Raw genomic sequence first — 24,584 nt, forward strand, 5'->3', positions numbered from 1 at the left:
GTTGCCCAAGTTAAAAGACATTTTGAAAGGGATTGGTAAAATCCCTTTTAAAAAATTGAAAGGGATTGGTAAAATTTAGTGTACTCATTCTCATACATGTTCTCATTTCAGTTGTTTTTTAAATTACTTTGTTTCAGGAGGATCAGATAGTGATCTTTGTTTCTGGAACATTCATGTACCAAAGGATGAAAATGAGCCCATCCAATAAGTTAGAATCATCCTTTCCTTTTTTTTCGTAATTAGAAATCCTTCTCTTGTTTCTGAAGACCCCCACAGTGACTCCTGCAGCAAGATATTTGGTTTTACTTGTCAAATTATCATGCCTGTATGAAATCCCATTAAAAGTACAGGGAACAGACTTGTACAGAATCCTTTGCAGGAAAGGAATATTCATTAGCTTTTCCCTGCTCTCTTTTCATAAAAGATGAAATTAATTTAACAAAGAATAGCAGACTCTTAAAATTCTGGTTAGTTATTTCTGTCTCTTGTTTTTACTTTATGATAATCTTTTCATACCTATGCTAATACCAACGTTTTATTAATGTTTCATCTTATAGTCTTTCTAGGCTGGTTTTGACCTGACTAGAGTTCCATTCTGATCCCCTGCTACATTCCACCAGAATTAACTCAGCACCAGCTAATTCCTGTTCCATATCATCTTCTATTATTCCATTTATAACTTCAGCCTTCTGACCAATTTCACAGAGTCACAGTAGGGCATGCTCCCTGCTATAATCTTTTTATATTTCGCTATTCTTGTCCAGAGAGACAGTTTAGTTATGCCCTACTGTGTCCTTCCCAAGAGTACCACATAATCATTTGATAGCACTTACTAGACAGACATGCGACTCCTTGATATTTCATATAATGTTCAGTCGTGATGCAATTTGCATACATGCATTTCTGTTTTGATGCGAGAGTTCAAAAATGGCTTTTTCAATATATTGGACAGAATCAATCCAATTCTTTTTTAAAACCTCACAAATTTGTATTTGTTACAATACTACCTTTTAAAATTTGACATAGTATAATACAGTTGTATACATACAAAAATGGCATATATATACATATATATATATACATAATGCATAAAATGATTTTCTTTTTAGGAGTAAAACATCAAAATGGAGTGTTAATGTAACAGAAACATCACTACAGTTCACAGACCTGGAAAATAATTATGAGTATGGTGCTTATGTAACAGCAAGTACAAGATTTGGAGACGGAAACATAAGAAGTGATGCTATAACATTCAGAACGCCTGAAGGAGGTAAGCAAAATATGAATTATATGAAAGTAGTATGGTAGTATGAATCAGTAATTTCATTCAGCCTTAAACTTCTACGAGCCTTATATAAATTAATCAACTACTGAAATGAAAGTTGACATCTGACTGTTCAATAAGAGACATTCTACCTGTACAAGTCAATGTATATGTGTGTCTGTTTCTTTGTGGGTATATATGTCTATGTCTCTTTATAGAATATGATAGGTTTTATTATTATTATGATATTAGTTCACTGCTCAGAACATTGCAATTTCATATAAGACTAGTAAGATTAAAACATTATTTAAATTTTAAAATTAATTTATTTTTGAAATAAATACTTAGTGTATTTACTAATAGCCCTTTATCTTGCCATGATACAACTTTCTGCGAGGAAAAATAAAGAGTCTCACAAGCACAAAGTGGTTTTAATTTGAAAATGAAATCTGTAAATATGCACTGAATTATTTGTTTACTCTATTTAATTAATTTTATATTTCCAAAGTGATAACTGATTTTTGTAAATGGCTATACAATGAAGTGTGCTTTGAAAGTCAGGCAGATACAATACCTGTTCTGGTTTTACAATGTTTTATGTATCTACGGTCTGTTTACTAAGCAATAGTATGCAGGCATATTCCAAAATCATCTTGCGTAAACAGACTGACTTCTTCACATACAGGCACTGGCAGAATTAGTGTCTATCCAAGTCAACTCTCCAAAGACTGTCCTAACCAGTTTGTCAATATTCCCAATCTTTACTACAGAACCTGTATGGAAATGTGATCAGACTTTTTAGGGCAGTATTTTAAGGCACGGATCTCAGTTACAGTTCCTTTTCCAGTTAATATACAAACCACAACAGCACAAAACAAGAGACTGAGATAACTTCCAGTGATTGTATTTGAACATTTGCTGCATAGAGCTTCTTTCTGAATGATGAAAAATACAGATTCAAATTGTCTTGAACTGAATTTGAGTCTCATACATCACTGTGCTGGTGAAAGAGAAGGCCTATACATTGCTATGCTTTTCAGGATAGGAGGACAGGCTAATTGAAAATTTACTCACACAATTTTTACTGCAATTCAGTAAACTGGGGTAAGACTCAAGAACAGAAATGACCATACCATCCAAAGTTAAATATTTGATTTATCTACGTGAGTTTGGAGTCCGAACTCCCAATCAGTAAAGACACACATAGGTCTCTGAAACAAAAGCTGCTTTTTTCCCCTTTTAAGTATATATGCAGCTACAGACTTCAAAATCCATTAGTCAACTTCTTTTCTGCAAATGAGATGGTATAAATATTCTGCTACCTGTTAGTGTGCATGTTCCCAAATCAGTAACAGTGCATGTCCATTTTCCCAAGCGAGTAAAAAGATAAATTCTGTAAGAATAGTACCTGTGTGCACAAATGCAACTAAATACAAATATATCTAAAAACAGTGTTTTAAAAAGTCATTTATATTTATTACTTTATTTTGCTGTTTCTAGAGGCAGTTTTATACCATACTGAAAAACACATTTAATTTGACAAAGGATGTTGTCAAATCTATCATGAATATTTCTTGGGCACTAAAATGTACAAAATCTTCTGTTAGGTAAGCTAAAATTTAATATTTTTCCAGCACCAAGTGATCCGCCAAAAGATGTTGTGTATAGAAACCTTACCTCCACATCAATAATCCTATTCTGGTCTCCTCCTCAAAAGCCTAATGGAATTATACAGTATTATTCAGTTTATTTCAAAAATAATTCAGGAATTTTCATACAGGTAAGAATCTTTTGATATCATTATTTCGTAGACTCAAGTAATGTGTTTTAATAACTAAAGGTTAAGTCAATTTTTTTAGCTATCACTTTTTTAATATTTTATCACAAAACATCTTTAACTTATAAAGACAGAAACACATCTTGTGTAGCACTTTATGTATCATTGGACACTCATATTACTGAGCATGAGAATAGTTCTTTGTAATGTAGATATGTCTGAGTTAGGACAGTCAATCAACATTGCAAAATTTGCATGTGTGTATATATATGTATATATGTATATATATATGTATACAGGAATTCATATAATACATGCACATACACAATATATAGAGAAATACAGGTACATTATTTCACATCGTTAAGGATACAAAATGGTTTAATGGTCTAAATGGTCAAAATGGTCTAATTCAATTCTGTCAATTCAAATTTATTTCTGTAACAGCACTGATTTTGCTTTTAATGCATTTTTCTAGTGAAAATAAGAGTAGAGGATAGATGATCTGTTACTCTCAACAGAAAACTATAGTTTATTATCTTCAAACTAAGAACATTGAGAATATGGGAGGAAATAAGCATCCTTTACAGGTTTTTAGTTACAAGATTTACACATATGGAAGAAAGAACTGTAAAGTCATGGAGAAGCCAATGCATAAAAAATGCTGCATAACTTTATAGTCACATAAAATTGAGTCACATATATATTATAGTCACATGAAATTTTATGATTACACATGAAATTTTACCAATACCTATAATTAAATCTCTGCTGACATGCTGCAGTATATGTACATCTCTGACTTCTGTGAAGGTGTGTGGTTGCCAGGTTGTGCTTTCAAATGCAAGTAGGACCATGCCTTGAATTCACATTCTGATGAGATTAAAATCAGAGTTGAAGTTCAGAGTTTCAACCAGAGTTTCAATAGTTCTATACCAAGAGCATTTTTCTTAGCTTAACAAATTCCTGGAGAAACCATTACATCACTGTATAACCCAAACAAGCCTGCCATATGAAGAACATCTACATCTATCTACTTCTTAGACAACAGAAACAGACTTGGCCATTCCTGCCTTTAGGACGGTGAAATTATGAGGTGAATGAGCAAGTTGAAGCTCATGCACTGAGAACAATAACCAGTCTGGACTTGCCTGCGATGCTGGAAATGAAGGAACAAGGCAGGGAAGAGGAAGGCACAGTAGCATTGCCACAACGAGGTGAGAGTTCAGTTTCATTATTCTGTGATACAGTTGCGCAAGAAAACCATGGTAGGAGTTACCCCTGCTTTGGCAGGTTATGTGGGGAAGAACAGAAAAACTGACAGTAATTCCACTTCTAGGTGTGGAAACTACTATTTTCACTCTTTCAGCTTAGATTTTTCACCCTACTCTGCTGCAGAAAGCCGTCAAAAGACAGGTTTCAGCAGGTGTTTCATCTGTCTTCATGGAGCCATGGGAGCTCACCATTAATCTCCCAACTTGTGATCCATTCCTAGTATGCCTGCTGCCCTTAGCTCCCTTTGTCCTTCACATAATCATGCCTTTATGCTCACTGTTTGGCATAGCAACTACCATTTCTATATTACTCTTCTATTCTGATCCTTGGCATTCCTGTGGATGCAAAACGGAATTCAACCCGGAAAAAATACCCTCACCACCCCTTTCTGTTAGCTATTTTATATTGCTCTTTTTACAACAGAGCAATGCATGTATGAAGGCCAGTCTGATATATGCAGCTTACAACTGTCTGCCATTTAAAAACTTTCCCATATAGTTGCAAAGCACATTTTTGTTGATAAATTTTGTATTGCACTCAGGTTTGAAAGTGCTTAATTCCTGCTTAGATGCTCTTACATCTTGGCTTGCTATTTACTTGAGGTTTTTTTTTTTTTCAAAATTATGTCCAAATTCTCACTTTGGGAAATGATTTAAGAAAAATAAAACAGTGGATGGGCAGTCATTCCTCCCCAGTGTTTCGTCTACTTCTGTAGGAAGGATGCAGGAAGTAAGAAAAGAGGTTCAAGGCATACAGTGCATTTTCTAGATGCCTGAAATAACTGGCCCATCTGAAGAATCTCAAGCAAATTAACATCTTCCTAGTGCTGGCACAACCCAAAATAGATGAATAACTCACACTGAAATTACTACCATTCTGCTATCTTTCGTTTGTTTTCACTTCTCCTCAAACATATTAAGCCATAATAAATATAACAAACTTCTTGTGAATACCACTGTTAAAAATGAGAGATTAATGTAGAGTAAAAAGCTATGCAGAGGGAGAAAAGCAAAACACCTGAGATACAGAGGGAAAAAAAAACAAAGACACAATTTACTTTTTGGCATGATACCAAAACTTGCAGGAAAAACAGATGTCCCTTTAAGAAATAAGCTAGATATCTTCATAGGGGAAAAAAATAATAATTCATAGTTTCTTTTCTTTACAGGTTTACATGGAAAAACACCCTGTGGCTGTCCATTCAGAAGCCCTACAATGCTCAGACCTAGGATTCAGAACCAGAACAACAGAAAGAAAAATTTAGTGATGAAGATTAGATTGGAGGATTTTGATAGAAGAGTAGGCTTTTTTTTAGGAGAGGCTGGCAGGCTGTAGAAAGAGAATGTGCTGGAGAGGGAAGAATGCCTGGCAGGGAAACCTATCACTCATTATCAGATCCAGGCAAAGATTTTCAGAAGTACTGCCAATGCGTGGCAGTAAATTAATTGTCTTTTAGACATGCTGGCCAGCAGGGAGTAGAAGAAACCCTCCTTTGCCTTAGATTAGGTTCAAGTTCATCTTTCTCTCATATTCTCATGGATCCAAGGGAAAGGCTACTTTTTGGGTTATGTTAATTATTTTACCCCAGTCTAACAAAGAAATGACACATATTCTAGCTAGGGGCACTTTGAACACAAGTGACATGGCGCAGTACAGGTGGCACAGAATCACATCACTTATGTGTGATCCTGGTGGACTCTTGCAATTTAAGCTTTCACTTTTAACAGTAGCAGTACTGCAAGTTTGCTGCAATGGTTCCATGCATGATGCTTCAAACAATCCTACTGCCATGGCCAAGCTCCAGTTTTGTAGTGAAAAAGTCGGAGGATCTACGGAAGTAATTTTCTCTTTGCTAAATACTGACCTGTAAGAAATACTGACTTGAATAAACTCTTCTTTTATGCAGTGTTTACTTGTGTTTTGATTAACAGGAAGGTGGGAAAGGTGCTAATTACAAGTGTTTTAATTCTGCAACACTTTCACAATAAATTTACACTTAGAGAAAGTTCTCCAGTGTAGGAATTTCAGTACAGGCTTTAGTAACAATCTTGCCCTGCCAAACCAGACAGGAGAACAAGGAGCTAGGAAAAGACAAAACCACACTCTTTCAGAGGCTAAATACTTGACCACAAAATATCCATCTCCTGCACTTCAAGCAAAACTAAGTGAACATACCTGGATATAGTTCAGAGTGGAATTTAGCTGGTCGTGCTGTCAGAATGCAGACAAGGGATGCAAGTGATGTGCACTATTAAGTTATTAAGAAAAAGTCTTCTTTCAGCAGAATGACTAAAATAGGAGAGGAAAAAAAAACGAACTTCCCTAAAATACACTGCAAATGTTTGAAAAAGATGACCTCAGAAGAGTATACTACACAAAAAGCAAGTCAGGAGTAGAACAGTATGTATTAAATCCCTTGGACTGGATGATTTGCATAAGCCATCATGGTGTGACCTCTCTCACTTGACTACCAGTCAAGTGTGTGAGATCCTAACTCAAAATAACAGGGCAATCCAATGAATGTAGAGACAGAAAGAGAATGGAGGAAAATGTTAGCAATGAGGAACAGTAGCACTGTATGTAACTGTATATAAAAGATATATAACTGTATGTAGCTGATTACAGCTTTACAGCCCTAGAGTGAAGCCTTCTTCCAGGGCTAAAGGAGATGTTTCTCCTGACTCTTTCATGGCTTCTGTGTATTGCCTACACTTAGCTGCTTTTAAAAATCTGATACTTTGCTATGTCAAAACTTCTTTCATGTGTAGATGAAGAAGGGGACAGAAGGAAGAATTTCCTCAGCTGTAGCCAAAGATCTGAAGCAGTTTGCTTTCATCTGCAACCATGGTTATTTGTAAAGCTTCCTATAGTGAACCCAGGGTACAATCAGTGCAAGTTTTGTCATTTCTAGTTTGTGCTCACACAACTCTTCCTGCTCACACTTTCTCTTAATTATGTGTTCATTCTTTTCTAATATTTTTTCATAGCAGAATTTTGAGATACTAGCCAATTATCAATCTTTGGGTTCCTCATAATAAGACCTCTTCTTAAAAAAGCTTTTGTTGAACCATCAGAGGACCTTTTGTTGTTACCTCAGTGTCTCAACCTGACTGTATCCTGTGACTAGCTGACATACTTACTAAATTGCAACGGTTTACATTTTAGCTAACTATATTGTGAAGGCATGCTTTTTGAACTGTGAGTGGGATTTTACAACTGATCATACTGATAAACTCATATTCAATCTAGAATCAAAATTGGATGTGCCAAGTCTTTTGATTGTGTCAGCCTATAACATTTTTATTTTTAAAACTCAAAACTTATTTGAAATCCTTTCTTTTAATCTCCTGCCTAATATTAATAAAAAAGAGTGTTCACAAAATATTTTCTGTCACGTCATGCTTGAGCATCAGAAATTTCAATTGCATACTTTAGAACATGATCCTCTGTTTGGATCCAAGTGTAAAGCAAAACTCCTTCCAGCCTTTCTCAGTTATATCGAGAGTCCTGTTTTCTGCATCTAGAAGAAAGTCATGGGTTAAGATAGAATTTCTTAATATGTTGACTGACCCTGACTTAACTTCATCTTTGAGACAAGCCTTTCAGTGTGGCTTAGGTGTGTCTGTAAAGAGGTTTGTACTGCCAGTTTGTAGCTTCTGTTCTGCGTTCAGAGTGAAGGCTCGCTTTGTAGCGTCCTAAGAAGTATCTATCTATTTTACGTAAGTGTTAGTGACCGTAGGTCTTCAGATATTGGTGTAAAAATTTTAGGGAAATCAGAACAAATATTGCTTGTTATTTTCTACAGAAATAAAATAGCCTTATTTGTACAAAAATCAGTCAAGTGTTAAATTAGATTTACTTGTTGATATACTGGTTGATATGCTTGTTGATGTGTGAAACCCCAAGATTATATGGAGTGCTGTCAGTATTTATGGTACTTAAGTCTTCGATGAAGAGTGTTACAGTGGCTTCTTCAGTAGGAACTCTCCTCCAGAGAAAGATAACTTATATTTAGCATGAAGTTTCAGGAAGCTCACATATACATAATATTTCTGTATTTAGCTACGCAAATGTTAGTCACCCTCCTCCTGTTACAATAATTAACTGTTTGGGTCCCTCTTTTCTAAGAAAGCATTAAACTTAATCCAGATTTGATACTAAGGAGATGGAGGGTGCAAATAAATGCAATAGTGAAAACAATGAGCAAGTTGAATGACTAAAAGGTGTGATATGAAATTCATCAGAGGATTGAGCAAAATCAATCCCACCACGAAAATGTTACTGCATAGAAAAATGAGAAGGACTTCTTTGGTCCTGAGAGTGCTGGCTTTGCCACCTGCTCCATGGGACAATGTGGCTCCTGGAGAGGAGTGAAACTGTCTCTTCAAATCAGGAGAAAAGCATTGGCTTTCCTGGAGCTGAATATGCATATAGAATATGCATATCGTGTTGGGTATGATATGGCCTCTCAACATAGTCCTTAAATCCTGAATGGAACTGCAGTGGGTCTTGTAAATCAGGTTCCTTGGCAGAAATTGGAGATTTGATGCTTTCAGTTGTGTGATGGAGCTGACTTGATAGAAATAATCTGAAGGATTTTTTTTTTTCCGATTTCAAAAAAGTCGTACAAATAAGCTCTCCAGAGTGGATGATTAGAACCTGAATCAACAGTGGCAATTTAAGTAATTTTTTTAATAATTCAGATAGAGAGAGATTTGGTCCTGATACAGTTATCTGCTGTTGGCACAAGGAAAACTACTCTGAGAGCTCCTTCAGTTTAATACAATCCACTGGGGCTGGATGTTACAGAAGTCTGTGTTAGATACAGGGACAAGTTTTTAATGAAACTGGTAACTAAACAAAGGAATAATTTACCAAGGATTGTGATATCTGTCACTGTATATTTTTAATGTAAAACAGGACAGTTTTCTGTAAGATTTACTCGTACAGAAAAAAAAAAAAAGTGGACTATGTCCTTTGACTTGCTTCATTCACTTGCAATGAGAAAATCACAACTGTGATCATGTAATCTATGAAGAATTAAAAAATTGTTTTTTGTTGTTTGTGATGTGATATAGATAAATAGATAAATAGATAAATGCTATAACATAGACTTACTTTTTTTCTTTTAAAAAGGTGGAGCGGCATCAAACTACAAAACAAGAAGAGACAGTTATATGCTTTGTAGGGATTACAAGGAGTCATAAGAGACTCCTTGTGTGTTTCAGTAAAAATCAGGACTGACTTGATCCCAAGTATAAGTTTATGTCTCCTGAATAGTGTGGCGAATCATCTTTTGGTGGCGTGATGGGAAGCTGGTGGCTAAGCGGGAAGCTAAAAAGCTAAATGAACAAATAACATTAATTTTAAGTGAATTAACACAACTTCTTTCCCTTAGAATTTCACAAATTACGGTAACGACACTGGTGGGGTCAGTATGTCTCTGTCTGCAGTCCTGGATGACCTGGCAAAATACAGCTATTATACTCTATGGTTAACTGCAAGCACAGCTGTTGGAGATGGAAACAAAACCAGTGAAATAATAGATGTGTATACAGATCAGGATAGTAAGTGACCAAATTTTTATTTTGGTTTTGCAGTATACATCACTGATTCTAATTATTAAATATTTTATAACTTTAAAATGGTTTTATTGTTATGACGACAGAGTTAAAGTCCGTAGGTGTTCTTGCCAATACTGTAGTTTTCCTTTGCTTATAAAACCTCTGAGTCTTCGCGTTGTAATACAGAGAACACAATTCATGAACTTCTTTTACAAGCAGTAACAGAACTATCACTAAGGCTCTTTCAATGAACAAATTCAATAGATGAGTATTCATATATGCTTCTGGAATATTTTGCTTTTGATAATGACGCATACATGATTATAAAAATGTATAAAATATTTAGCATATTGTGTATGAAGTTTACAAAATAATCATAGGTTTCTGTTTTGGTTTTGGGATCTTTATTACTATAATCCATGCATTTATTTTTTGCTTATTATCTCTCATAGTCCCAGATGGTTCTGTTGAAAATCTGGTCTATCAAAACATTTCCTCATCTTCTGTAAATGTAAGCTGGCTTCCACCATCTCAGCCAAATGGTTTAGTCTTCTTTCATGTTTCTCTAAGTTTATTGCATCTGGAAACCAAAGAGATACTGTCTTTCCTTACCTACAACACAAGCATTATTTTTGACAACCTGGAGAAATACACTGATTACATTCTGAAAATTACACCAGCTACTGAAAAAGGATCTTCTGAACTATATGCTCTAAGTCTTCACATCAAAACTGATGAAGATGGTAAGTTTAAGAATGGTTTTTTACACACTCCTAAATAAATGTGTAAAGTCCAAATAGCTTTCTAAAGAAAAAAGGATTATTGTGTTTATCTTTCTCATGATATTTAGAAGCCTTCAGAAATCTTTTTTTTTATTCACTAACATGAATAGCAGGCATCATACATTTCTGTTTTGAGACCATGAAATAGAATTCTCCATTTAAAGCAAAAGTTTAAGTATATTCATTCAAAATTTAAAATTTTAAAAAAAGTTCCACTGAAAGCATTGATAGCTAAAAGATGTTTTTCATTGTTATTCATCTTTTTGCTGTGGCTCTCCTTGTTTTTCTCTTTCTTATTTCTTAATGTAGTCCCAGAATCAACACCTATAATCAAAACGTATTCAAATCTCTCAACTACCTCAGTTATGCTTTCATGGGACCCTCCTGTTAAACCAAGTGGTATCATAATAAGTTATGATTTACATTTATTTGGCCCAGAAAGGAATAATTCATTCTCTACCTCCAATAATTTTGTGATCTTGGAAGATCTTGCACCTTCCACACTGTACAGCATTTACGTAGCTGCAAGGACTACAAAAGGACCTGGGCCATCTGCCACGCTTCTGTTCTACACAGATGAGTCAGGTGAGCAAAGGATATTGTAACAAACTTTGAAATTTTGGCCCTATGTTGTTGCACCGATCTTGGGTCTGATCAGCAGAACTGGAGAGAGTTGAGGTGAAGGATTTGTTTTCTGTTGGTGTGTGCGTGAAGTCTTTGGTGAGAAACGAATGCAACAAGGGAACTCTTTTTGGAGTTCTGTTCCTCCAGTCTCTGTATGCTGGAGGAGGTCACATTCTTCTCAGGATACTGAAAGTAACTCCAAAGATAAATCTTTTGCCTTTGGAATACATCACAATTTGCCAAGTGTGAGCAATTTTGAAACAAGCAACACTACTTTCCTCTTCTTCTCTCACATGTGTAACTGAAAAATGATCAAACATGGAAGTATTTCTTATGCATTTCTACAGGTCTCCTTTACAAGGCCCTACTTGCATCAATGAGGTAAACGACATTTTAAATATGTATATTGCTGTGCTCAATATGTACCACAGAAGGCAAAGTATGTTTGATTGCAGCAATAAATTTAGTATGATTTTTGTCAAATGGCCTTGGTTCTGACAATGGGGCTGTATAAGCAATTCATAGATTCTTTAGGTCTCTGATTGAATATCCTGTCTAAACAGGTATTTCTGATTAATGGAATTCATTTCAAGGCAAAAATAAATAAATAAAATAAATACAATATCCATGAATTAATATTTTGTTGAGTTCAGATATAAATGGTAACAAATCTCCCCATGCTCTTCTGCTCTGAAAAATTTTTGCATTTGCCCAGATTATTTGTGATTCTGAAATCAAGCGCATTTTTCTTTTGCAGTGCCATTAGCTCCGCCTCAGAATCTGACCATTATGAACTATACTGCAGATTCTGTATGGCTAAAATGGGATCCAAGTCCTCAGCCGAATGGTATCATTATGAGCTACAATTTAAAGATTTATCAAAACAACAGTGAAAAAATATTTTATCAGGTATGTGTATATATTTACCTGTGTTTAATCTTTTGGGCAAGTATATACTGTTTTCAGATTTTAAGAACAAAGTATATGAAAAATCCTCTGGGTGTATATTATCCTATTCCTAAGATTATGAAACTCCTGTAAATTATTATGTTCTGTAAGATAATTTTCTTATCCTCACACCATGCTAATTGTTCTTTTTTTTTTTTCTGAATAGAGAAAAGTGGCTAGATCTTTATTTACCCTGAGTTTCTAGTATTTCATTAATAATGCATTTTATTAATATTTAGTCCATGCTTCAGTGCAAATTTGATGTTAGAAAATGATGAATATGACCTTTTTTCGGGGGGGGGTCACCTTTATTTAGTGATCTAGTATCTGTGGACTTGTGAGATTCACAAAAGACAGAAGGAAAGTCCTGGTAATCTTGCAAATGTTTGAAACCATATCTTTAACCATTATTTTTTAAATTGAATTGAATAAGAAGACTTGAATACATGAATACATTTTAACTAAAATAGATACTGTGAAAATATATATAGAAATACACATTAATAGATGCATTTATATGGCATCAAAAAAGTACCATAAACTATGAGGGCAGTAAGCTGAGGTGAGAATTGCATCTTGGACTTAGAACCTATATAGCGAGGAATTCTGCTTGCATGGGATTCTTGTTAAGTGAAGAGGCATCTCTACAGTGGTCTATGAGTTGAAGACATGCAGTACAGTGTGGCATTGCCGAGGGCCAAATTAACTCTAGCAGTACCGTCTTTTTTTCCAGAGACCTAACATGCAAGGGACATACTTGCACTCTTGTTCAGTATATGCATTGCAGGAATCTCTCCTCTTGAGGGAACATGACCTGTTATTCTCTCCCTTATGCAAACTGCGGTTATTCCCCATTATGGAAAGAGGGGCATGTCATGTCCCCAGTCTCTCCTGTGATCCTTGGAGCTGGGAGGTGCTATGCACATACGGAAAAGAAACAGTGATTTGTTCTGACAGCTGACTGTTCTGACTTGCAATTACATTCTTCGGCTCCTCATGGAGGCCACACAAAGATCTTTTGCCCACTTGCTGTCACAGGCAGATTCAAACCAAACCAAGCCCTACACAACTGCCTGTCAGTAGATTACAAAGGTAAATTATAGAAACTGGCAGCAACACTTACATTTGTCTGCCATGTCCCAGTTTTCTTCGTGTTATGTAATGCTATAAGAAGAAGAACATACATATAGGTAGTGATAGTGAGGAAGGCAGAACAATGTATATAGAAATATTGTAGTTAGGCACCATAGTTGAATCTTGCAAAATGCTCACCAGGTTTTTCTGGTGAAATTGAGCTATCTCCTTCCTGTTATGAGAGTCCTCTGAAAGTGGACAGAGCGACCTGGGGAAAAATAATGACTACCAGGAACAGAACTGTGCTTAGTAGACTTTTCTAAGCATGTCTCTTCATGAGTTGGTCTGTCTGTCTGATTCAGGTAAAGTAAAAGAAATGACAAACTATGATTCATGTGACTTCTTACGCTGAAGATGTGAAGCAAGAAAGTTGAAGGCAAGAGAGTGGTGTGGCAGTGACAGAATTCTTAGGATTGGTTAAAAAAAAAAGACAGTATACATGGAGTTTAATCTGTACTAACAATGCTACGGTAATAGTGATACCATCCTTTGACATATCTTCTTTACAAGCCACAGTGAAAGTGAGAGAGGAGAAAGTGAAGGAAGAATGTGACCCTGCATTCCTTTTAGTTGAGATCAGGGGCTGCTCTATGCAACAGGCAGCCGCTGAGAGCAGAAGAGGCAGTTCTAAATCTTCTTTTCATTTCAATGTGAACAAGGTGAGGCCCACACTGTTTGCACAGATTTTCTACTAATAACTTTTCCTTCTTGAAGAATGTTTCAGGTTTGAACAATGAGGTCAACCTTGTTGGATTAGAACCATTCAGCACCTACGTTATCAGTGTGTCTGCATATACCAAACTTGGCAACGGCAATCAGTTCAGTAATGCTGTCCAATTTACAACAAAGGAATCAGGTTAGATATGACTTCTAATAAGCTGCAGTTCTGTTTATGTAGATTTCCTTGTATAGTTGAACAACATTTTTCCTCTTCTTTCCATACTAAATGTAATATAACGCTATCTCATTGTCATCTGCCTGCATAACATGGATTCCTACTGCACCAGATAGGCTGGGTTTAAAGTTTGATGTCGGAAGTGTAGAATTAGAAATGTCCTCATCTGAAATGAGAGGCTTATATGGCTACTATAAATCTTTTAATAGCAGCACAGATAATGGGAGGAAAATTAGATAGATATCAGACTTTGCAGATCAAAGCAGTAATTCAGATCCCTGTGAAAATAGCTGAAACTTTAGCAGTATCAAAAGCAGATGGACAAAAGATTGGCAAATGACCTGGAAATTACATTAAACAAATGCAAACCTTTTACATATTTGATAATTTATTTTAGGAGGGGAAGCTAGTCACCAATTAAATACCTTAATTTGTTACATCTCATTCTTCCTGACAGCTGGGGAGGACTATGAGATACAGCTGAGTTAGTTTATTAATCATATGCTGTTTTGTTTTGTACATTCTATATGCTTTTTAAAATTGGAAGTTGCTTGAAAATGAAATATTATTTAATGAGAAATGTATATTTAGCATTCACTAAAGGCAGTCCTGGACAGACTGGCCAGAAGTTGTGGACAGAAGTTCACGAACGAAGTGGCCTTTAGGTGAAACCTTTGCTCTTTTGCCAAGTCAGAGCAATGTTCAAGCTGCTTTACTTTATAAGGACTGTCAGAGACAAGAGACTAGCAATGGATAGGGACCGTGTTTATCTTCCACGTTCCTTTTATACCGACAACACTGGAGTAGAGGAAGTATTAAGGAAGTAACCTTTGTGCCAACTAGTTTTTCAAGATCACACTTCCAATGAGATGTCCTTTACAGAGCTTATTAAGCTGGTTAAACAGTGTGCAGGAAAAAAATACACTGTTTATTATATCCAGCAGTTAGAACACCATGAGAAATCTGGACTGCCACTGAACCAGGTTATGAGCTGAACACTGCAAGCTTGTCTGCTGGATCCCTGCAGCTAGATATTGTCCTGCCCAAGGGTCACAGGGAGCCATCTATGACATTCAGTGCTCCCAATGCTCTTTCTGAAGTGCTGGAGAAACACTGCCCACAGGACTGTGATGGTTTCACAGCTTTTCTTTTTGGATTTTATGGTCAACAAATGATACTGTTTTTTTTTTTCCCTCCAGTTGGACTTTTGAGCAAAGAGTAGATCTGTTACACATTGACTCACCTAGGGATCCTGTCTACAGTCTTTATTAAAAGTACCAGTTATTCTCCCTTCTTCTGCAGATGCTGCTTTTTTAAAATGAGTAGTCTTGAAACTCTGAAATGAAAAATAGTATTTTTAAAGAGATTAATTTTCCTCTGTTCAGTGATTACTAACATGTTACCTTTTACTTCTGGTATGTCAGTGATAGTTCTTTCAGCATTTTATAGGTTCTTGAACATGTTTCAAGAGAGAGAGAATAGTCTGAGGCACCCTTCAGCATGCATTTACTTTCTCTCAGCTGGCAATGCCACTTATTTAGCTTTTTCGGGGATACTTCAATTCATTGGTCTATTTAATCAATTGTCACAGCTAATAATTTCTCTATTTTCGGCATGCATTTACATGCTATTTTCCACCTTTTATTAAATTTTGATGACCTTATAAAAAAAAATCTGCTGGGAGCAGCAAAGAGATGAGGACCAGTAAGGTAATAATATTGACATGACAGCTCTGAAGCCTGCGCAGTGACTTCTATGCAGGACATGCCCTGCTGTAAGAACAATGAGATAAGACACAGTACCTAAAAAGAAACAGTGCTAACAACTTAATAAGGAACTTCTGCTGTTGATATGATGTGAAATACACGATCTTCATACTCCTGTGTATACTTAACTACATTTTATTACAAAAACATGGGGAAAATGTGAACAGATTGAAAATAAAATTGGAGCACACAGCTAAGAAAAAGCCATATAAATGCTCTCTTCTCATTAAAACACTAATGTAAGTCAGGTTCATAGCTGTTTAAAATGAAGCTTCTAATGAGGGCAAAGTTATTTTTTGTTCTCTCAATGTCATGCAATTAAAATATCTCTTTTTTTCTGCCATTGGAATGTTGCTTGCTATGAAATTTTGACTACTTCTCTGAGTACAGTGGTCTGTGATTATCATTTTAATTGTGTGAGAATGTTAACCTTTGGAATATGTGTATCTTTTAAGTACCAGATGTTGTTCAGAATGTTCATTGTATTGCAACGAGCTGGCAGTCAATCCTAGTGCAGTGGGACCCTCCTGCCTCATCAAATGGTGTGATTACTCACTACGTCGTAACAGTTGAAGGAAATTCTATGAACTTTTCTTCTTATGATAACCTGCATACTTTTAGAAATCTACTTTCCAATATTTCTTACCAAATTAAAATAAAAGCTGCAACATCAGCTGGTGATGGTGAAGAACAAATATGCAATGCCAGCACATTTCCAGAAAGAGGTAAATAATTTTTGAAGTTAAATGTTTTGTTTTATTTAAAGTCTGGCTATGAAACTAGCAATCCTGAGATACCTGCATCATTACAGCAGCTAAATATTTCCCTTGTTCATGGACAGGACATGCCTTCTGTTTTAGAATATACTTGGTGATGAAGAAGGTATTAATTGCCTATAAATTAAAAAGAGAAAGTGTATTTTTTTCTGTGTTGAGTCCAAATTGCTCTTTTATTTATACTTGAGCACCCAACAATACTATTGCCTGAGTCATAGTTATGCTTCTTTTGCTCCTTCTGCCTTTCACATATTTAATACCATAAGTCTGCAAATTTTACTGAGAGCAGTGTTGTTCTTACCTGCAATATCTAGTGCTTAAATTCTATGGCTAATTCTGTGACTTTATTGATCAAAAATAAAGCTGTTCAGAAATTGTGCAGTTAAGAAGCGTTTCACTTCTTCAAACATACACTGGCATAATTCTTGAATGAATTGGATTTTTTAATAGCATAGAAAACTGTGAGCTAAATGCAGAGAAGAACGTAGGCAGTTTTTTGGCAGTGGAGTCACCCAACACCTGTTCTTCTTACTCTTACTCTTACACATCACCTAATCCTGGCTGTACTTTCATTTGGCACCTGAAACTTCCTTATTTACTCAGAGATGTAGTTCTGTGCGTGATAAAGTGTTGCTTCTGTGTAAACTACTATGTTTCTCCTAGCATCTCCTAAACTGTGTATTAACAGGACACAATTTTCCAAAAGTGATTGATTCAGTAAGCATATGGAGTACATATTATGTGCCCTGATATTGTGGACTGCTCACAAAATGCAGTCAAAGCTGCTTCATTGGAAAGATGACTAGTAGTGGTAAGCAGTACACATCTTTTATCTGATTCATTCATCTAAAATATTAATGCTAATTTCAGTTCCTTTTCCCAGTTTGAGCATTCCTACCCTAGGGATGGTCAGGACTGGTTACTGCTTTTAGTTCCTATCGGTGTTTCTTTCTCACTGACACCACTTCATGCACGGGAGTTGAGAAGATCTTTTATCCAGGGTTTGTATCCCCTGATGCTTAGGAAGAAACCAAACCTAACTAACTATCCTAGTGTTTTAGTTCCAAGCTTATTGAATAAAAGATGACTGACAGCACCCATTCACATGTAAAACAGTGAGCCCTGCTCAGTTCTGTCAAGTAATAGACACAGGAGTCTATGTCTGAGAAGGATTTTCAAGTTCTGGACAATGAGTGGAGAGAGGCAGCTCTAATATGCAAGGCTGAGTCACATATTTAAAATGCAGGGGGGGTCAGAAAAACTTAGAGTTGCAGCTGTTGGTTGCTTCCCAAACCTTTTTAGGCTATGAACCTTTTTGGGCTGAACCTTTGGATCTCTTGGGTCTCTTCCTTAGTACCACAAACTGGGCTTTGAATACCACCTTTCTTACAATTAGGCTTGTGGATACTTATGTCAACACCCTGCCTGCTAAACCATGTTGCTGAGTGCCTCATCTACACATTCTTGAACACTGCCAGGGATAGTGACTCCACAACTTCCCTGGGCACCCCGTTCCAATGCTTGACTACTCTTTCCATGGAAATATTTTTTCCTAATATCTAACCTGAGCCTCCCCTGGTGCAACTTGAGGAGATTTCCTCTTGTCTTATTTTTGGTAGTTATTCTAGAGAAGAGATCGATCCCTGCCTCATTACAACCTCCTTTCAGGCAGTTGTAGAGAGCAATGCAGTCACCCCTGAGCCTCCTCTTCTCCAGAATAAATAACCCCAGCTCCCTCAGTCGCTCCTCATAAGGTCTGTCTTCGCTGTCCTTCTTTGGACACGCTCCAGCACCTCCATGTCTTTCTCGTAGCGAGGGGCCCAAAACTGAACACAGTGTTCGAGGTGCAGCCTCACCAGCGCCAAGTGCAGGGAGACAATCACTTCCCTGGTCCTGCTGGCTACACTGACACAAGCCAGGAGGCCGCTGGCCCTCTTGGCCACCAGGCACGCTGCTGGCTCACGTTCAGCTGCCTATTGACCAACACCCCCCAGATCCTTTTCTGCCATGTGGCTCTCCAGCCACCCTGCCCCAAGCCTGCAGTCATATTTACAGCTTAGTCATATTTACAGCAAACTTCTTATTAGGACAATATTTCCCTAACCGTGTGTTTGCATGAATTGTTTTCTGGTGACTGGCTACTGGGAATTGGAGATTCATGGTTGGGAATGGAAACAGTTTTATAGCTGTTGTCAGCTTCTTATTTACGGTGCTCTAAGATTAGTCACAGAATATGTAGCCAGCACTGAGTCACTGACAATGCATTTATTTTTGACATAAAGTGAAATTGAATTTGGCTCAGTGTCTCACAGCACAGTGTTTGACCTTTACATTCTTACCAAGATTTTTGACTCTTTTGAGGTAAATTTCTTCATATCTGCGTGCAATTAAACATGACTCATGAATATTAAATTTATGACGAGATTAGTAGTGTTTGGTGTCTAATCTAGCTCCATTCTCATGGTAAACCACTTATGCCAGGGTGGAGTAAGTTATAAAAACTGTTGACCTTGTAACAGTAATAATTGTGTTTAACTATATTATATGGGAATATAGTTTAATATATGTTTAACTATATTATATGTGATATGAAAAATAATATAGCAAGTATACATGCGTGAGTGATTTTTTTTTCTTTTATGATAGAATAGCTGTCCTTGGATTATTTCCAAGGAAATACATATAATAAATGAAAATTCATTTCACTTGAGTGAATTTTTAGAAGAGAAAACCAGCCATAAATTGCTAGAAAACTTCTCATAAAACATTTTTCCATTTAAAGCTGTGCAAATTCACTCAGCTCAGAAGTCTGGGACAAGTGTAATAGTCATTCAGTTAAGAATAAAAATAGAACCATTAAAAAGCCATTTGGAGGTTTCAAAGCATAAATAGTCAAAAGTGAAAATGGCTTCTGCTTTCAACTTTTCAAATTTAGATTTTTCTTAACATACTTTATTTTCTGAAAATACTAAGCCTATGTATAGTATAGTATGTACATAGTATTAAGACATACAGAGTATTTTTTCCGTTCTCACTGCTAGTACTATTTATATTAAAATTGAACAAAGATTCTTGCAACAGGTTTAGGCCCCTGTTACATTATGATAAACAACAGTCATTACCATTTATGTTTTATAGTAAACAACTTCACTCAGAACTTGCATTTACAGAAAATGCAGCTTGGAATTTGTCCAAGAAAAAGAAATTAATCTGACTTTAAGTATTATTTCCAAGACTTATAGTAACACACATATGTATGCCTTGAGAATAAATAAAAGTGGTGTGGTTAAAATATTAGTAGTGTGAAAGTTTCTTAGGTCTTATGGTTTGATAGCAAAAAAAAATAGTGTCATCTGTTCATAATTTTGCTCAAAACATCTTGGATTTCTGAGTAGGAAACCTTAAAAGATTCTGGTTTTGTAGCTCCAAAGAAGTGGGTTGCCATTGGAAGTGTGGTTCTTTTGTGAGGAATACAAAATGCAGTATGGGCATAAAATCTTTTCACATCCAAGGCAATGCTCTGTTTGCTTCACCGTAAATCCTTCTCTTAGGATGTGGCAGCTCAGAGCAGCTCTGTGAGTTCAAGTGCCATGAATTTCTTCATTAACCTGTGAAGGGAACCACAGATGGCCATAATTCACTGGAGGAATCATTTAAGTCAATATCCCAAAGTGGGAATTGGGCTACAAGCATGGAGTGAAAGTGAAAGCACAGTGTGTTAGCCAAGTTAACTAGAGCAACTGCAGAGCCTCAGCATATGAAAGGAAGAGCTTTATTGTCTCCAGTCACTACTACAGAGAAGAGCAGTGCATTTCACTTGTTCAATCACAGGTGCAATCACATGTCAAAAATGTAGTAAAGTAAAAGCATCCAGAATTGCACAAGGAATCATGACTAAGTATCTTTGAAACAAGTCTTTTTATGATAAGTCTATTTGATATCCGTCTCAGATCTTCTTAATATAATGTGGACCATTTTTAAAAATTTCTCATTAGTTGGTGTGCCCAAATGCAAGTTAATGGTCTTGATATCCTTGGCAGATCTTCCCTACGCGAATGTAGTGATCACTTTGTTGCTGCCAATGAAATTGCATAGATATTATTTTTACAAGCAGGTAGATAAAATAGAGGAATCATATAATGTAGGATAAAATATCCTTTTTTGTAAGTGTCAGGTCAGCTCTGGATTAACATATAAGAACTGGTAGCAACATGGCTGTGCAATGAAACCATTTACAGGTCAAAGACCTTTTTTTTTTCTAAATAGAAAAGTAAACAGTTGTCTAGTTTGGTGGTAAGGTGGGTATTCTTGATTTAATTTAGGACTTATGAGTGTTGACTGTATTCCAATACTTTTCTAAGCTTACATTCAAGGTGTGTTTTTCTTAATAGATTTTTAGAATTTTCCAGTATTCAGTCTGCACAACTGGAAGCTTAATTTCCTAATGTGCTAAGGACTCAGAGACCCAAAGGTGACTATTTTTAGGAATTGTTTATGATTCTGCAAGGTCTGCTCCTTTAAAGCATGCCTGATAGTATCAGTCCCAAGTCAAGAGAAGAATTAATCTAGAGTTTTCTACATCTTCATGTTAGTAAAATCGTTTGGGGCCTCTCTGTGATGTCCTTCTTCATACTGAGCTGAAACCTTGTATCATGATGAGTCCACCTGAAAGCAGCTTTTATTAGCGTAGTATTTTCTATGATCAGGGATAACACTTTAACATAGAGAACTTCTTTGGATAACAAGGTCTTTCAAAAATTAGTACAGCTGGTCCATACAGAATATTAATATGCAGTACAGATTATTTCATTTTCTGAAGTTCTTATTGTTGTGCGTCCCCTGCTATTTGTTCTACTTTGTTCTTTACTTTCCTCCTATTGATGCTCTTAATACCACCCAACAGACTTCTAGGCTGCCGCTGTCCTTTTAATCCAAACTCCAGCTACAAGCAGCTGTTCTGTATGCAGACTTTTTTTTTTTATTAACTTAGTTAGGAACTATGCCATATCACATTACTGTCTTCTGTTCCCGGCCTGTGCAGCTGTAGCCAGAGCTTTCCACAGAAGGGTCTACAGAAAAAGCCATAACTTCTGTCTTTTCTCAGCAGACTTTTTGTGCATGTGTCCTTTGCTGCCCTTTAGTTATCTGTACTGTTGTGGATAAGATTTTTTTTTTCCTGCAAAGTGTATCTTTTGATTCAAACCAAGTCTACTGGCCCAGTCCATCTTGATCTCAGTCTTTGTTCAGTCAAGTGCTTTTTTCACCAGGAATTTCCTTTCATTTAGTTTCTTAAATAAAAAGTAATCTCAAGCATTCCATACTGCTTTGGAAGAGCTGACTAGCATTGCAGCCAGAGGAGTGTAGGGAACTGGGGCCAAGAGCCATGAAAGTAACTTCTATTTAGGTGCTTAACTTCCTGTCCATTTCTGTGGGAGTTTAGGCACGTAAATAGGTTTTAGGAGCTTAAAATCCCATGTGGATCTGGCTTCAGGCACTTTTCCTTGGTGTTTGGCTTTTATATGAACAATGGTGGATAAATCTGAAATGCCTCATTCCTCCTCCAGTCCAGAAGCTGAATTCATCAGCATTTCATAGCCAGCTTCCTTGCCAGCTCCTGGCCAGCTTTCAGAAACTTAGTTAAAGTTACTAAATTGAAAACTATGGAGTACCTTGTACCAAAAGTTTTAGACTTTGAAATTGCCCCTACTCCTAAAGCTATCTGAAATTTGGTAAATGGAGTATAATTAAATGTGAAAAGACTGTTAGCTGCATGATGATGAGACTTGAGACAACTAGCATGTAATTCCTGGAAGATTTAAATATGGGATTAGCACTAGAATTGCAACTAGCTAATCAGTTACCATCCTACTGGACCCTAAACTTAAGCTTTTTCACATACCTTTCCTTTGAATACACCCTTCTGGAACAAGGCAAAGTAATAAAATTACTGTTAGACATCTACCAAGGCAAGAATATATCTATAGGAGCAGAAGCATAAATATTTTTTATAACTCCAGTTTAATATGAAGGAGTAATTCCAAGATGCAATTTTGGGCTTTAATTGCTTTTATGTGTACAGTGATCACTTCATCATAGTTGAGTCATGTTCAGAAAATTTAGGCAAGCTGCATGATTACTCTAGGAAGCATGGAATGGTCTGTTCAAATCAGGACCATCTGCGAATAGAAAAGGTTGGGGGAACTGTAGTCATTCTTGAGGAATGGAAATCTGATTCTCCATGCTAGAGTAATTGTAATCCTCCTTGTATCTGTAACCCAATAGCATAGTTGTCTTGATGTTGTCTCATTGTACGCACGGTCATCCAGTGCAGGAGACACAGCACCGCTGGGTGTCACTGCTCCTCACTGTGGGCTTTGGAGCATATCTTTGATTTGCTGAGGACCCAGATCACATCTTTTCATCTGTTCTAACGAAAAATTACATTCCTCTCTGATTTGTCCATATAAGTAATGAGATAAAATGATCTAGGTTTTACAGTGACTAATGTTTAGGGCTCTGATTCCACTTTAACAACTGGTCAGGGCCCTGGGGCAGAAAATTTTCCCGTTCCTTTCACTGACTGACCTTTTCTTTCATAGGTTGGAAATTAGACATATTTTGTGATTTGGGTTTTCCTCTTTCCCCCAAACATAAGGGAGCCCAAGGAGGCTGGCTTTACTGGACTGTGGCTGTGTATGGGAAACCCCACAAATGAAGCCACTGTAATTTTTTCTGATCCTTTTTTTTTGTTCCGTATAATGGCCAAGAGTCTTTTTCATCATTACTGCAGTACTGTTAGCTATCAATTCTGTTTTTAAACCATCGTCCATGTTGAAATAGGAGGAACAGTATACTGTTATAGGAGGAACACAGGCAATGCTCTTTGTGCCTGTAACTGGCATCTTTAAACTGTCATTTTAGCAGTGTACAGACACTGAAGTTGTGCCAGCCCCTGCCGTACCAGCTGTGTGTTTGAGAGGGCAAAGGGATATATTTCCACTTTCTTCTTGGCACCTAGCAAGCAACCAGTTATAATTTACTTTATTACATGTGCCCTCTTTGTTATATTCGGAGAGAATTTGTGGTTCTTCTTTTTTGTCGGGACCCTTAATTATTGTAATGTTTTCTGGATAAATGATACTTTTTAAGATCTTCTTTGCTTAAAACCTTGAGATGAGGGACTGTCAGTTGTATTGATCTTTTCCCCTGTCCTCATCCTTAGACCTCCTGAAGGGTGCTTTATGAGCATTTAATCCAGACTTTCATTTAAATCAAAGTATAGTATATTAATCAGCTTTCAGCAGATGGAAGTGAGTTATGGTATACTAAGAGGCATTACAGGCAGTTGTTTCAATAGCTGTGTTGCATACTTTCACACTTTTATTGCAAATTTCCTAATGCTTGCTGTTCTTATCAAGGTGATAGGTCCTAGAATCACGTGCCTGAGAAGGTGAGGTCACATTCCTTATCAAAAAAAGGGTAATCTCCCTTGACTGAAGAGTTTTGAATTCTCTCAGATTCTCTCAATTTCGATCTAATCTGACGTCTTTGGAATTGCTGCCTCTTCATTTTTTAATTCTTGATATAAACAAGATGAGTCCTGAAAGGACTTTATTTTAATGCAAGTTCATAGTGAAACTGAGTGATAACTTGCATTTCGCTCAAACAGTTTTGCCCATACTGTTCTAAGTTTATCATTCTTATCACAACTGCATTTCAGTCATACTCTTTGCAGTAACCTATACTCTAATAAATTGATATTAATAACCTTTATTTTAG

At 36.4% G+C, this 24,584-nt stretch overlaps 1 protein-coding gene across 1 annotated transcript in view; it reads left to right on the forward strand.

Annotated features, from left to right (window-relative positions):
• Positions 1-24,584, forward strand: part of PTPRQ (protein tyrosine phosphatase receptor type Q) — a 125,620-nt gene that overhangs the window by 50,448 nt on the left and 50,588 nt on the right. The window contains exons 35-42 of the mRNA XM_088531203.1: positions 1,110-1,270; positions 2,899-3,044; positions 9,715-9,883; positions 10,333-10,623; positions 10,972-11,247; positions 12,044-12,195; positions 14,083-14,224; positions 16,485-16,754. Of these exons, the coding sequence (XP_088387329.1) occupies positions 1,110-1,270; positions 2,899-3,044; positions 9,715-9,883; positions 10,333-10,623; positions 10,972-11,247; positions 12,044-12,195; positions 14,083-14,224; positions 16,485-16,754 (1,607 nt within the window). The remainder of the gene's footprint in view (positions 1-1,109; positions 1,271-2,898; positions 3,045-9,714; positions 9,884-10,332; positions 10,624-10,971; positions 11,248-12,043; positions 12,196-14,082; positions 14,225-16,484; positions 16,755-24,584) is intronic.

Source organism: Tinamus guttatus, unplaced genomic scaffold (assembly GCF_059628265.1).
Source record: "Tinamus guttatus ecotype Peru unplaced genomic scaffold, ASM5962826v1 Tinamus_guttatus_pri_ptg000399l, whole genome shotgun sequence".
NCBI lineage: Eukaryota > Metazoa > Chordata > Aves > Tinamiformes > Tinamidae > Tinamus > Tinamus guttatus.